Source organism: Pimephales promelas, chromosome 9, assembly GCF_988280905.1.
Source record: "Pimephales promelas chromosome 9, fPimPro1.hap1.1, whole genome shotgun sequence".
Taxonomy (NCBI): Eukaryota; Metazoa; Chordata; class Actinopteri; order Cypriniformes; family Leuciscidae; genus Pimephales; species Pimephales promelas.
In genome coordinates this window covers 30,695,215-30,711,555 of record NC_142777.1, presented here as the reverse complement: position 1 = coordinate 30,711,555, position 16,341 = coordinate 30,695,215, and the positions used below count along the sequence as shown (strand labels likewise).

At 35.2% G+C, this 16,341-nt stretch overlaps 1 protein-coding gene across 4 annotated transcripts in view; it reads left to right on the top strand.

The window, feature by feature from the left end:
- Positions 1-16,341, top strand: part of rxfp1 (relaxin family peptide receptor 1) — a 72,724-nt gene that overhangs the window by 43,414 nt on the left and 12,969 nt on the right. For 3 of the 4 annotated variants that reach the window (XM_089134982.1, XM_039649211.2, XM_039649210.2), the window contains 8 exons: positions 1,318-1,401; positions 6,770-6,875; positions 12,642-12,713; positions 13,771-13,842; positions 14,038-14,109; positions 14,939-15,010; positions 15,130-15,198; positions 15,433-15,504. In XM_089134982.1, the coding sequence (XP_088991108.1) occupies positions 1,318-1,401; positions 6,770-6,875; positions 12,642-12,713; positions 13,771-13,842; positions 14,038-14,109; positions 14,939-15,010; positions 15,130-15,198; positions 15,433-15,504 (619 nt within the window). Of the gene's footprint in view, positions 1-1,317; positions 1,402-4,647; positions 4,747-6,769; positions 6,876-12,641; positions 12,714-13,770; positions 13,843-14,037; positions 14,110-14,938; positions 15,011-15,129; positions 15,199-15,432; positions 15,505-16,341 lie in introns of those variants that run through there. The other variant, XM_089134983.1, reaches the window with a different exon arrangement.

Sequence of the window (16,341 nt, the reverse complement as noted above, 5' to 3'; positions counted from 1 at the left end):
TAATTGCAGAGGGACAGTGTAATTTATTCCTGTGATGGCAAAGTGGAATTTTCAGCATCATTCTGCCAGTCTTCAGTGTCACATGATCCATCAAAAATCATTCTGATTTTAATTCTGAATCTGCTGATTTGGTTGAAAGCAGTTGTGCACTTTGATATTTTTTTAGGATTCTGTGATGAATAGAAATTTCTAAAGAGCAGCATTTATTTCTAACAGTGTAGAAGTCTTAGGGCCCCATCATACACCAGACGCAATGAATTGCTAATTCAGCCCGACGCAGTTATCATTTTCATGTCCTGAGCCACGTTGTTTAAATAGCAAATGCATTTGTTTGTGCCATTTTGTGTACCCATGGGCTGCTAGTTTGAAAACAAGGTGTGTTCTATTTTGAGGCAACTGAAATGGACTGTGCCATTGACCAACTAAATGATATGTAAATAGAGAAATGTGTCATTAACCAACTAAATGATATGTAAATAGCGAATCCACCTTGGCGTGAGCACAACTGGCCTTTAAAGGGAATGGGAGATGAGACTCTGATTGGTTTATTGCATGTTACGCCCAAAACACACCCTACTCATTAAGAGAATAGAGACAACCCTTTTAGGCCAATGGGTCGGGTGCTCAAGCCATTTTTCCCGTCATTAAACCAGCAAAAGTGTATTCGGACACACACTTAAGTGCCGTGCGCTTCAGAACTTGTGCTTAGATTGTAAAAATAGGGCCCTTAATCTTAACTGTCACCTTTAATCAATTGAATGCATCCTTGCTGAAAATAAGTATTGATTTCTTGAAAAACTATTGAAAAACAAACTCTTGAACAATAGTGAACGTGTACACTGCGTTTGAATATCTAAGAATTCAAAGGAGATCTCCCTGACAGTGACTGATGAAGGAGGATTGAGAAAGGCGGAAGGTTGTTTGAGATGTTAAATGTGGGGTGTCGGGAGACAGGAAAGTCACACCTATTTTGCATGCCACCTGCTTCATTTCCTCCACGAATTGTGTTGTTGCCAACCAGTGTCAAGATGATTGACAGGGTTTGCTGAGTAGGTTAACGTGAATCTTAAAAAAGAACAAACCCAAGTGTGTTGTTATGTATTATGCAGATTCCCCTGAGTGAAGGAGTGGAGGCACATTTGTTAAACTGAAGACCCTGTCAAATAGTCCTTAGCAATTTTAATTTTCTATTATGGTCTTTGCTGTGCTATCAATGTGCCATTACTCTGTCACACCTATGACACAGCAAATGACTTTGTTTGCAATGAAAAGCAGCGTGTGTTTCAATAACCCTTTACTTCCTGTTTTTTCTTCTAGGGGACAATAATGGGTGGCCACATCTCTTTGATAACTATTTTGGCATCCCCAGTAATAACCTTGGGACTAAGTCAAACGCCTGCTGTGAGTATGCTCTCATTTTTATATTATAGAGTTTTAAGCTCTGTAACAGTTCAGAGAATTTGAACATTGTAGAGAATCTGTAGACAATGATTCTTTCAGAATTACTACGTAATTGCAATCTGGTTTAACACATTTGCCAGCTGTATTTTGTTATTTCACATGCTAAACAACAGTGAGAGATGGAAAAATTCAGCCTGACATGTATATTGCCATTCACATTATTAAAATAAGCACGCTAAAGGTGTTTAAGAGAGTCCCTCGAGTACACGTGAAAACATTTTGTTTTGAGATATCTGAGATATCTTTTTGATTTATATACTGTTTACACTACTGCTCGAAAGTTTGGGGATCTTTTGAAAAGAAATTACTACTTTTATTCAGCAAGAATGCACTATCATTCCTTACAAGTGTTTTATTTAACTGAATACATCACAATAAGCTAAAACGCTTACGCAGGATACTTCCTGAACACGTGCTCGCCCGACAGCGTTCACATTAGCGATTTTTCATGCGAACCGTGCCCCGTTCCGAACTAATTAATGAGCTGATGAATTGAATCAGGTGTGTTTTATTAGGGAGATAAAGAAAACGTACAGTGTTGGGGTGCCTTCACGACAGGTTTGGGACCCACTGGTGTACAGTATATACTAGCATCACTTTATGCATTTAAGACATTCTGCTTTTATCCTAATGTACGATGGAGAAAATTGCTTAATCAGTATTCATAAGCTGTAACTGGTTTGTTAGAGAAGAGCTTTATTAGTATATAGTTTGCAAGAGATGTAAAATATATATTTTCCTTGCAAATCCAAGGACTTGAACACCAGATAAAATAAAGAGCTAATTGTCTTGAAATTATAGGGTTTAATGAATGAATACATGTGGATATTACAATGCTTGTATGCTCACTGAATTGGTTCAATTTTATTGATTAGAAAAATGACAACTTACAGTTGTTTTTAATGCTAACTGTTTAATAAATCTTGAACACTTCTTTTAGGAGTCGATACATGTCCCACTTTGATATTCTGTTATTTGGCTGATTTGCTGTGTCAACCAACACATTCCTGTCAGATGCTGTCAGTTCAGCTGTATTTACTTCAGAGCAAACAAAACCACCTGATCATTACCAAATATCACATTATGAATCCATGCTGGGCTTTTGTTATTAAAATCTTTCCAGCATTTACTCTGTTTGGAGATTTTAAGACTTGTAATGTTATGTTGATGCCAAAACATGATTGGACAGAAAGATTAACATCTTAGAATGGACAGCAGCTGTCTTTTTATATTGCTGGGACATCACTCACTTTTCTCCTGTGTAAAAAAAGTTTTCTCTTTCATTTAAGAAAAATGTTAAAAGGATCGTTTCAAAGTTTTATTACTCTGAGACTTGAACAGGAAATGAAAGAAGATTATAGGACAACGTTTCATAACTCTTAGACAGCTCATATCTTGAGGCTTATACTGTAAGTTTATGGTTGGAGGAGATAGGCAGTATTAGTGTTGGAACGGATCACAAAATTCACAGTTAGGATCATATACGTTTTTTTTGAGCCATGGATCAGATCATTTTTCGAATCAGCAAATATATATATTTTGTTGTGGGGGGTGGGGGTTCACTTTGCTTTTACATTTACATTTTTTTTTTTACATTTATTACTTAAAGCTCACTTGAAGTTATTCAATACTACATAACTGGTAAGTTCACACATTATTTAAAACAAGTGAACAGTCAGTAATAAAAATAAGAGCGAATACATAAATTACAAGCAGAGATGAATACTAAATTACAAAGTAAAAAACTCTAACAGTAGTAGTATTCAGGTACAGAAATTCATAATTCAAAATTAAATGCAGTTGAATCTTTGTTAAAGCTGTATTTTGTGGTTTTATTAATATGAATGGCACAGACAACAGTAGGAATAATAGGTGTCTGCTGTCACTTAAGACCGAATGCACGGACCGAAAAAACTGTTCACAAATTACATAAACGAGAATACTTGCAGAGACTGGCATTTGGACGGTTATTTTGACATCATTTTGTGTTTATGTGTAAGGAGGGCAAGGAAATGCGAAAGAGGAATCAACTGGGTATTCTAGCTCTATATGAAATGTCTCTCTCTCTCACTACGTGCGTGCTTTGGTTGCTGTGCGCAAGTCCTGATTTTCGCCTCTTTTTCTCAACCGGAGGCTAGTTTTTTGTGACAGCGCCACCTAGAGAACTGGATGATATAACGGCGGTTTATATTATTTTGTACATAGTATCAAGATCCACCTATTATCTTAAGTCTTGTTAGAAATGTATATATATATATATATATATATATATATATATATATATATATATTAACAAATAAGATTATGGAATAAAAAAGCTGAACTAGGTGGATTAGAGCAAGTAGCATCAAGATACACAATTTAAAAGATTAATATTTTACTTTCACTTTTACTTAAAGCTCACTTTAAACCACCATTGAGTATGTAGCGTCTGGACCAATCAGACGCATAAAAATTACTCATTATATTTAATGAAGAATCCAACAAACTTACTCTTCCAACAAAGGTCTATGAAATTTCCCCCAAAAATGAAGCCCACCCACTGGCAGAACCTGGTGTCCTGTTATGGGAGACATTAAGACTGATAACAAGCTTTTACGACCCAACGGAATTTCCAGAGAGTTGTGATACTCTCTTAATTCTTGCTGAGAAGAAGAAATGAACACTTTTAATCCTATATATTCTATATATATAACCATGTGATAACTGCCTTAACATGTATCTAATTTTCCATCTCATAATTTTCCTTGTATCTGGTTTGGACTAGGTATTCATTCTCTCTTCTAAACTATTTTGGTCTGAAACATGACTTGCATACCATGGGTAACCAAAATCATATGTGTAGCATGTTTAGTCTCTATAAACTCCAATCTTCGTCCCCCATTTGTTAATTTACATTACATTTTGCTAACTTCATGACGCATTAGTATTAGGAATATAGAAGATTATTTTCGTAAAACACTCAATGAAATTAAACATTCGAGTACCTTGCTAGAAAATAAAGGACTGTAAAGGGTCGTAAAAACTCCCTCCAAAGGGGCAGCTTCGCATTGGCTCACACACCTCCAGAGGGTGTGACATCTTCACCCTTCAAAAATCACTGATTATCCTGGTTAAGTAGCGACTTATTAATTTTATAATATATGACCGCCGAGTCGCTTTCACCCTGAAATGGCGGAAGCATAGGGCTGCTGCTGGGCGCTGGTGTTGTAATAGAACGCTCTATTTGCTTTCGTTCTTTGACAATGATGAGGTGAGGACACGGATGATGATGACGAAGAACAGGTGGGTGATTGAGGGAGTGAGTTATGGTGCGGAGACAAGAGATTCTGGGAAGTATAGTGAAGACAAAATGGTGAAGACATCGACGTTGACGGTGAAGTAATATGCATGCTAATACGCCAAGTTATTGGTGAATATTTTTACCTAATTTTTACATATTAGCACCAAAATTGTACATCTTAGCACCTAAAATGTACATATTAGCACCTAAAATGTACATATTAGCACCTAAAATGTACATATTAGCACCCAAAAAGCACAAATTAGCACCTAAATGTCCATATTAGCACCAAAAATTTACATATTAGCTCCTAAAATGCATATATTAGCACCTAAAATACATATTAACTCCTAAAATGCACATATTAGCACCTAAATGTACATATTAGTACCTAAAATACATAATAGCACCTAAAATGTACATATTATGTGCTAAAATGCACATATTAGCACCTAAATGTCCATATTTGCACCTAAAATGGACAAAAGTTTACCTTTTGCAAAGGTACAGCCCCAGTAACAGCTTGTTTTACCTTTTTTTTTTCTGAGAGTGTATCAGTCTAATATGATCTAAATAACGATATCAATGTCTCCATGTTCATGTCATATCATTTTACTGAAGTGTGAATGTGGCAAGGTGTATTAATGCAACGTCACTCTCTGATTTCAAGTAGAGGCAGTGTGTGCCTTCTCTCTAAGTCTAAGGTCTCATTAAGAATCATTGCTTTAAAACAGCTTTTCTTTATTACGTTAAACATCTTTTGGTTTTTCATAAAGTCGAACATTGTCATTCAGTCCTGTTTTTATTACACACAACACACAGAGTCTCAGGAAATGTCCTCTTAAACCACCTAATTATAGTATACCTAATAATGACTTATCTTATAATAATGACTTATAGTAATTTCAACTTTTCATGTCATAATTATGACTTACTGCATGATAATTTTGACCTTTTTATGTCATAATTATGATTTTCCAAAACTCACTAATATTGTCCTCCAAGGAACTTAGGTCATTTACATGAAGAAAAAAAAACTTAGCAGTTTCAATTATATCAGATGTGATGGAAACATTCCCACATGCACCCCAGCACATGGACCATTGCTAATTTAAGAACTACAAGCAGAACCAATCCACACTAAAATGGCCTGAATAACCAATTAAAATCCAGTCCATGTTGGTAGTGATGACTCTGCTGTATTCGTTTCGTCCCCTTATTACCAGAAATTTAGCATCTCTTCTCCCCCTTTCTCTCCAAATTAGTCACTGTGGGCCATCCTGGTGTATATGGGAATTAGATTTCTTTTTGTCGACTCTCTGTATCTTTTGTTCTGTCTTTGTGCTTTTACTTCCTTCTCCAATGTTCAACACAGATAAGACTCTATTGGAATAATGTGTTGGGCCACAGATGGCCTGTCGAGGCATTTCCATTCCCTGGATTTCAGGGCGATCATTTGCTCTGTTTAGCTGCGATAAAGACTTTGTGTGTCTCCTGTGCTTAGTTCTGTCTGGCTGACTGTATTGAACTGACCTACTGCTGACACGTTTGTTTTCAGTCTTTACAGAAAATAGACTTTTATTACTTTAAGTCCTTTATCTTTTCACTGTAAAAAGTGATCCGTTGACTTGACTTCCGTTGAAAGTGAGGAAACCTGTGGCCTTAAAATGGATTTGTTACATTTTAGTTGTTCACAAGTATATATAATGCTATATAAAAGCCTAATTTATCATTCATTCATCACTAAACCAATAGCTTGCTTAAGCTGTGATTTTAACATTGATTTATACACTTGACCTTTAAAGATTAAATTTCTCTTAAGAGCTCAAATTAATTTAATGGGAATTCTTAGGAATTTATAATTAACACTGACACAGACCAATAATTTAGTGCTTAGTAGTTCAGCATGACTGTTCACATAGTATATATTTCTACTTAAATGGCAGATCAGGTTGTAATGCTTTAAAATGCTGAGTGGTGGTGTATCTAAAATTCTCTCTTTCTCTCTCCCTTTCTGTCATGGAGTGCTTGGGACCGTCCCAGCCGAGTGTCAGTGCAGGGACCTGGAGCTGGACTGTGACGGTGCACACTTTAAAGATGTCCCCACAGTATCCATTAATGTCACCATGATGTGAGTTTCATGCCCTGTGTGTGGAGTGTGGCTGCAGTTTGTTGGGGTTGTGTGACTTTTTGGTGTGCATCAGATGCCAAAACCCAATGGCTTAACAGAAGTTGACACTACAATTACAATTATTTTACACAATACATGGTGAATATGTAGGGGACTGAATAAAGATTTGTCTTAAAATAGTACTTTATAAAACAAGAGATAATTATGGAAACTTGTTTCCGCCACTGAATCTAAAAATAAAATAAATAATTGTGACTTTTTATCTCACAACTTTGACTTTTTTTTTCTCACAATTGCGAGTTTATATCTCGCGATTCTGACTATTTCTCAGAATTGCGAGATATAAAGTCAGAATTGCGAGATATAAAGTCAGAATTGCGAGATATAAAGTTGCAATTGCGTGTTATAAAGTCAGAATTGTGAGATATAAAGTCAGAATTGTGAGATATAAAGTCAGAATTACGTGATATAAAGTCGCAATTGCGTGTTATAAAGTCAGAATTGTGAGATATAAAGTCAGAATTGCGAGATATAAAGTCAGAATTACGTGATATAAAGTCGCAATTGCGTGTTATAAAGTCAGAATTGTGAGATATAAAGTCAGAATTGTGAGATATAAAGTCAGAATTACGTGATATAAAGTCGCAATTGCGTGTTATAAAGTCAGAATTGTGAGATATAAAGTCAGAATTGCGAGATATAAAGTCAGAATTACGTGATATAAAGTCGCAATTGCGTGTTATAAAGTCAGAATTGTGAGATATGAAGTCAGAATTGCGAGTTATAAAGTCAGAATTGCATGATATAAAGTTAGAATTGTGAGTTATAAAGTCAGAATTGTGAGATATGAAGTCAGAATTGCGAGTTATAAAGTCAGAATTGCGAGATATAAAGTCAGAATTGGGTGATATAAAGTCGCAATTCTGAGAAAAAAATACAGAAGTCAACTTTTTATTTCACAATTCTGACTTTTTCTCACAATTGTGAGTTTACATCTCACAATTCTGACTTTATATCTTGCATTTCTGACTTTATAACACGCAATTGCGACTTTGTATCTAGCAATTCTTACTTTATATCTCGCAATTCTGACTTTATAACTCGCAATTCTGACTTTATAACTCGCAATTCTGACTTTATAACTCGCAATTGCGACTTTATATCACGCAAATTATGACTTTATATCACACAATTCTGACTTTATATCTCGCAATTCTGTCTTTATAACTCGCAATTGCGACTTTATATCACACAATTCTGACTTTATATCTTGCAATTCTGACTTTATAACTCGCAATTCTGACTTTATATCTCGCAATTGCGACTTTATATCACACAATTCTGACTTTATATCTCGCAATTCTGACTTTATAACTCGCAATTCTGTCTTTATAACTCGCAATTGCGACTTTATATCACACAATTCTGACTTTATATCTCGCAATTCGGACTTTATAACTCGCAATTCTGACTTTATATCTCGCAATTCTGTCTTTATAACTCGCAATTGCGACTTTATATCACACAATTCTGACTTTATATCTCGCAATTCTGACTTTATAACTCGCAATTCTGTCTTTATAACTCGCAATTGCGACTTTATATCACACAATTCTGACTTTATATCTCGCAATTCTGACTTTATAACTCGCAATTCTGACTTTATATCTCGCAATTGCGACTTTGTATCTAGCAATTCTTACTTTATATCTCGCAATTCTGACTTTATAACTCGCAATTCTGACTTTATATCTCGCAATTGCGACTTTATATCACGCAAATTATGACTTTATATCACACAATTCTGACTTTATATCTCGCAATTCTGAGAAATAATTCATTATTTCTCAGAATTGCAAAAAGTAAACTTGCAATTGTGAGATTAAAAAGTCGTAATTACCTTTTTTATTTTCCATTTTATGGCGGAAAAAAGCTTCCATAGATAATTGCATCAAAGACTAGTGTGATGTATTTGATTTTGAGTCTGTAAGTGCTTTATGTATCTTTAAGCGGCCTCTATCAGTGATGTTTCAGATTGCAACCAATTTTTACAAGAGTGCTCGTGCTCGAATACAAGAGGTTGTATATGCCGGCCAACCTGGCCTGACGAAGTTCAGCAGATCAATTTTTGTTTTGTTTAGTTTTTTACATTTACTTTATGTGCAGTTTGTGTTGGAGTCTGTGTTGTGCTGGAGGGAGGAGTGTTTTGGTGTTATCAGACTCCCTATCGCTCGCTGCAGTGCCGTCGCATAGACTGTATATATAAAGGAGAGAGGCTCGGTAGCGCGCATGCACGTCACATCCAATGGCTTTCGCAGAAAATCCGACCCAGAGACTGCACATAGAAATAGCAATACTGGCCTTCAGAGGTAACGGCAAAACCCGACAAATGGGTCATTGTAATGATTACAAACCCTTCACACACAGGCAATAAAATAAGCATTCATTTTAGAAGAAAAGTTACACATAGCGCCTTTAATTAACACTGCGTGCCTTCAATTTGTGAGCACTGAAAACTGAGATAATTGAATTAAAAGGTAATTGTGCCAATATTATTCTCCACAAAACATAACTGTGAAGCTTGGTTCTCATTTTTCGCTCAGTTGCTCATGAAAATCTCTTTGTTCACATAATAACTTGCTGATAAAAGGCTTTCTAGCAGTTTAATATGTGGATCTGAAACGCATATTTATGTATCAGTTGAAGCTGCTTCTTAATTAAGGCTCAATTTCCTGTATTGTGGCTGTTTGATTTTCCGCTGTTCATTAGTATGCCACTGCCAAACAGTGAAATTCATATCTACCATTCAGTAATGCAGAGAATGTGGCAAGGTATATTAATGCAACGTAACTCTCTGATTTCAAGTAGAGGCACTGTGTGCCTTCTCTTTAAGGTCTTATTAAGAATCATTGCTTTAAAACAGCATTTCTTTATTGCGCTAAACATCTTTTGGTTTTTCATAAAGTCACAGTTTATTCAGTCCTGTTTTTATTACACACAACACACACACACACACACACACAGGGTCTCAGGAAATGTCCTCTTAAACATTGTGTGTGTGTGTGTGTGTGTGTGTGTGTGTGTGTGTGTGTGTGTGTGTGTGTGTGTGTGTGTGTTGCATGCATGTTGTTCCTAGGTTTATGAGTGCATATAACTGGATTAGTGTAACCATACACTCTCAGAAAAAAAGGTACAAAAGCTGTCACTGTGGTGGTACCTTTTCCACCTAAAGGGTGTATAGTGCTACCTTAATGTACATATTAGCACCTAAAATGTACATATTAACACCTAAATTGTACATCTTAGCACCTAAAATGTACATATTAGCACCCAAAAAGCACAAATTAGCACCTAAATGTCCATATTAGCACCAAAAATGTACATATTAGCAACTAAAATGTACATATTAACACCTAAATTGTACATCTTAGCACCTAAAATGTACATATTAGCACCCAAAAAGCACAAATTAGCACCTAAATGTCCATATTAGCACCAAAAATGTACATATTAGCTCCTAAAATGCACATATTAGCACCTAAAATATTAACTCCTAAAATACATATTAACTCCTAAAATGCACATATTAGCACCTAAATGTACATATTAGTACCTAAAATACATAATAGCACCTAAAATGTACATATTATGTGCTAAAATGCACATCTTAGCACCTAAATGTCCATATTTGCACCTAAAATGGACAAAAGTTTACCTTTTGCAAAGGTACAGCCCCAGTAACAGCTTGTTTTACCTTTTTTTTCTGAGAGTGTATCAGTCTAAAGTAATATGATCTAAATAACGATATCAATGTCTCCATGTTCATGTCATATCATTTTACTGAAGTGTGAATGTGGCAAGGTGTATTAATGCAACGTCACTCTCTGATTTCAAGTAGAGGCAGTGTACCTTCTGTCTCTCTAAGGTCTCATTAAGAATCATTGCTTTAAAACAGCATTTCTTTATTACGTTAAACATCTTTTGGTTTTTCATAAAGTCGGACATTGTCATTCAGTCATGTTTTTATTACACATAACACACACAGTGTCTCAGGAAATGTCCTCTTAAACCAATGTGTGTGCGTGTGTGTGTGTTCCTAGGTTTATGAGTGCATGTAACTGGATTAGTGCGATGGCCATATCAGTCTAAAGTAATCTAAATTACTATATCAATGTCACCATGTTCATGTCATTTCATTTTACTGAAGTGTTTTCAGGTAATTCATAGCATAGCTGTGACATATGTTTGCTTAGTAGATTGGTGCCTAAAGTCTGTGACGGCATTACATCTATACCAGGTGCAACCGTAGTCGGTAACACTTTAGAATACGGTTCCTTCGTTAATGAATAACTACACAAGAAGTAATGAGTAACACAATATTAACAATCTAGTAACTAATGTTAACTAACAAGAAACTCTGATTAACGAACTAGTAAGTAATAGCGCACAGACGAAAGTGGTAGTTCACTATTAAGTAATCAATAACTACTATTTTTTAATACTTCCCAGAGAACTACTGAAAAAGTTTATTAACAATCTAGTAACTACTAGTAACTACTATTAACTAAAAGAAACTCTTATTAACGAATTAGTAAGTAATAGCTCACTGATGAAAGTGTTACTAGATATTTCTGTGGGAATTACTAATTATTTGGATCCGTATTATAAAGTGAAGATCATTGGAACTAACTAGTAATTACTCAAGTGTTACTATATGATTTAGTCATGATTTTTGCAAACGTTTGAGATTTTTGGTGAACTTTAGTATACTTTTAGAAAATGTCTTTAGTAACACTTGAGTAATTACTAGTTAGTTCCAATGATCTTCACTTTATAATACGAATCCAAATAATTAGTAATTCCCACAGAAATATCTAGTAACACTTTCATCTGTGAGCTATTACTTACTAATTCGTTAATAAGAGTTTCTTTTAGTTAATAGTAGTTACTAGTAGTTACTAGATTATTAATAAACTTTTTCAGTAGTTCTCTGGGAAGTATTAAAAAAATAGTAGTTATTGATTACTTAATAGTGAACTATCACTTTCGTCTGTGCGCTATTACTTACTAGTTCGTTAATCGGAGTTTCTTGTTAGTTAATAATAGTTACTAGATTGTTAATATTGTGTTACTCATTACTTCTTGTGTAGTTATTCATTAACGAAGGAACCGTATTCTAAAGTGTTACCCCGTAGTCATGACGCATTATGCCGCAAAAACTTGAGGCTGTCTAGTCTATCTGTCTATCTATCTATCGATCGATCGTTCTATCTATCTATCGATCGTTCTATCTATCTATCGATCGTTCTATCTATCTATCGATCGTTCTATCTATCTATCGATCGTTCTATCTATCTATCTATCTATCTATCTATCTATCTATCTATCTATCTATCTATCTATCTATCTATCTATCTATCTATCTATCTATCTATCTATCTATCGTTCTATCGTTCTATCGTTCTATCGTTCTATCGATCGTTCTATCTATCTATCGATCGTTCTATCTATCTATCTATCTATCTATCTATCTATCTATCTATCTATCTATCTATCTATCTATCTATCTATCTATCTATCTATCTATCTATCTATCTATCTATCTATCTATCTATCTATCTATCTATCGTTCTATCGTTCTATCTATCTATCGTTCTATCTATCTATCGTTCTGTAATATTTTATCGTTAGATAACTGTAAAAGTGAGTGGTGACTGTTGCGCTCAATTATGATATGTAAATTTCACAATTTCGTTGATATTGCAGGTCTCTGCAGAGGAACCGGCTGCGGAAGCTAAATGCTGACATGTTCTTTATGTACCAGAACCTTCAAAAACTGTAAGAGCCTCTCTGCTTCACTAAGTATATCTCCGCCTTGTCATTGGACTGTGTGGATTCTGTAATGCTATGAATGCTGCCTTGGCATTATCACAGGTGTTTAGTAAAACGTTGCTTGCTGGTCTTCACTGTGCCATTGATTGTAGTAAGAAATAGAGCAGATGTTGAGTGAGATCCCTGTGGAATAAAACATTCAGTGCTCTCCACATAAGCGAGCTGAGAACTGAAGTACTTGAGAGAGTTATCTTTTTTTAACCTGACAAAAATGGCTCAATGGTTTTCTTTCCCCAGAATTTTGTGTTTGCATGTCTTAATCTGACAGGCTCTCTTGTGCGTATCGTCTGGTTGTTTTGTTCAAAAGTACCAGCTGAGTCGAACAAAATAAGCCCCATATTTTTGTCCTTGCCCAAACACTACACTTGATCTACTGACAGATCCTTCAATGTATGAACAAACTTAATCTCAGAAGGTTTTTAAGTATTTGGTATTCCCAAATGGTATGGGAATAGAAGCCACAATGTATGATTTGGATTTTTTAGTTTAATGAAAGAGCCATTGGGAATGAATATTATGAATACAGAAAAGTTTGATGTTAACAGTGCAATGAGGTTTAAATGAGACTAGTTAATTGAAGAGTAAATTTAACCTGATTTTATTGGTGCTCGGTTGTGCAGAATTCAGCGCTGTTGCTATGTGGTTGCTAAGGAGTAGTTTTAGTGCTTTGTTGTATGGCTGCTAAGGTGATGTGGGTGATTGCTTATTGGATGAAGTCAAAAACGTGAGCCCATTGTACATTTCCATTTAATTGTTTAAAGGTCAGTTAGATTTTTTTCCACTGACATCTTAAGCAGCACAACTTTTTTTTAACATTGATAATAATAAGAAATGTTTCTTGAGGAGCAAAAATGTAATGATGCTGAAATTTAAAAAAAAAAAAATGTTGAAAATGATGCATGGATAAATGAAGTCGTCTTTATAAAACATTAAAAATCCTACTGACCCCAAACTTTTAACGCTTTTTTAACTTTTTTAACGCTTCCTGTAAACTGTGTTTCAGGTATCTCCAGCACAACCGTATTAAAGTGGTGCACCCCAATGCTTTCAGAGGCCTTTACAATCTGACGAGACTGTGAGTTTTTGAAGTCAGCAGACATTTCTATTGTTCCCCCTCAGCCTCATCTGCTGCCTTTCTTCAGAGAGGGACGAATGGTCTCTCAGTGAATTACAGACACTTTAGTTTGCTATATTTTTCTATGGGCAAATGCTTTTAAATGTTTTTTTTTTGGCTACCCTCAGACAGGTGTAATCTCTTATTTTTCTTCAGGTATCTCAGTTCTAATCAAATTACCACCCTACTTCCTGATGTATTCCAGGATTTACACAAACTAGAATGGCTGTAAGTGTTTCTTGTCATTCTTTCATCAGCTTTCTAAATGTCAACTAAAACCAGATAGATTTCCTCATTCAATGCTTTTATGCTTCAAATCAAATAACTGCAACAGGAATTGCCAATCAATACACATTGGGTAACACTTTACTTGAAAGGGTTAGCATAAGACTGACGTGACACCTTCATGACCATGACATGACATATGTCTTGAATATGAAGTAGGGTTATGCATGTTTATGTCAACTGTCATCAAGGGTCTTTTTCACTCAATTACATTCTACATTTTGAATGCAAATATGAAGATGCCTTTGTTATGACATACGCACAGCTGTATAAACCATTACATGTATTGACATAAAACATAACGTCATAACCTGTCAGTGTCTTTGTCATGACAATTTGACATAAAATTAAGACAAACTGTCATGTGTTTGGTTTTGACATTGTCATGAATATTTTTCGTGACCTCAATTACAGTGGTACTAATTGAATGTGTCATTAAAGAGTTCTGGCTTCATGACAGCCAATGTCAAAACCATCCACCTGACAGTTTAATGCAATGATGACCATATAGAAAACACAAAACCGATGTTAATTTCTGTGTGATATCAGCTAAGGAGTGATTTCTTTAGCTCTCGTTTGCAGTCGCCAAGGATCTGCTCCAAAGTAAAAGGAATGATTTGAACTTCCATCACACATCTAATTGAAAGCCAATTATGGTTCATAACCCTTATGCATACTGTACATTAGTGTCCCCGTAACAAATACTGGAAAAAGAACTTCAATTTGTGAGGCTGCAGTGTTTTTGAATGAGTTTCTCCTATTTTTCCTGAAGGATTCTGGAGAACAACAATATTCATCACATCTCCTCTTTGACCTTCACTGGTTTGCGCTCCCTTGTGCTGCTGTGAGTTTCAGCCTGTTGCTATTTTGCCGACAAATCTACTGCCTTTCAAATATAAATCTTATATTTTAACAAATTCATAGGAGCCATTCTCTAAGTGTGTGTGTGTGTGTGTGTTTCAGAGTGTTGTTGAACAATGCTCTCACAAAGCTTGACGATATTTGCCTAGAGATGCCACGGTTAAATTGGCTGTAAGTTTGAATACAACACTGTCCTGATAAAATCACTTGTGTTGTTATTTTATTTTATGGTTACAGAGCTTAGAGAGCACTTTAAATTTTGCTCCCAGTAAATCAATGTATGCATTTTGCTTTAATGTAAATTATTTGGTCCTCTAAGCTGATGCTAATCGATAAGTAGAATTGATTTGACTTTTTCTTTCTTACATTTTCCATACACCTTCTTATTTCTATTTGTGTCTGCAGAGACGTTGAGGGAAATAAGATTGAAACTGTGGGAAATGTGACCTTCAGGTCCTGTAACATGCTAACAGTGCTGTGAGTATTCCCACCCTCCCGTAACAGCTTCTCTTCCTCGCTTTCCACTGTGTGATGATCAGATGACCTCAATGAACATTACAAATGTATTTCAGTATTTAAAGGGTTAGTTCACGCTTAAAATGAAAATTCTGTCATTAATTACTCACACTCGTGTCATTCCATCTTCGGAACACAAATGAAGATCTTTTTGATGAAATCTGAGAGCTTTCTGTCCCTCCATTGGCAGATACGCAACTACTACTTTGACACAAAAAGTTCATAAAGACATCGTAAAACTGATCCATATGAATCAAGAGGTTTAGTCCAAATTTTCTGAAGAGACATGATCACTTTTGTGATGAACAGATTCAATTAAGGCTTTAATTTACATTTAAACTTTAAACTTTTGATCCGAACCGGCTTGAAGCATGAGAACAAACCTCTTGCTGAAGCTCAAACGTGCTGCACGAGAATGAATCTCATTGGTTCTAGCAATGATGTGTCCGTTTATATATAAATAAAAGCTTAAATTAAATCTGTTTATCGTATAAGGCGATCGAGTCTCTTCGAAATAATTTGGATTTAACCAATTAGATTTACGATCTCTTTATGAACTTTTTAAAGAGTCAAAGTGCAAAGTGAAGTTGCATAGCTCTCAATGAAGGGACAGAAAGATTTCATCAAAAAGATCTTAATTTTTGTTCTGAAGATGAACGAAGCTCTTGTGGGTTTGAAACAATATGAGGGTGAGTAATTAATGAAATGCTTTTCATTTTTTGGGTGAACTAACCCTTTAAAAAGTAGGGTACAACTGGTAATCGAGTCCCTCTGGTGGCAAATGTCCTTTTAATTTAA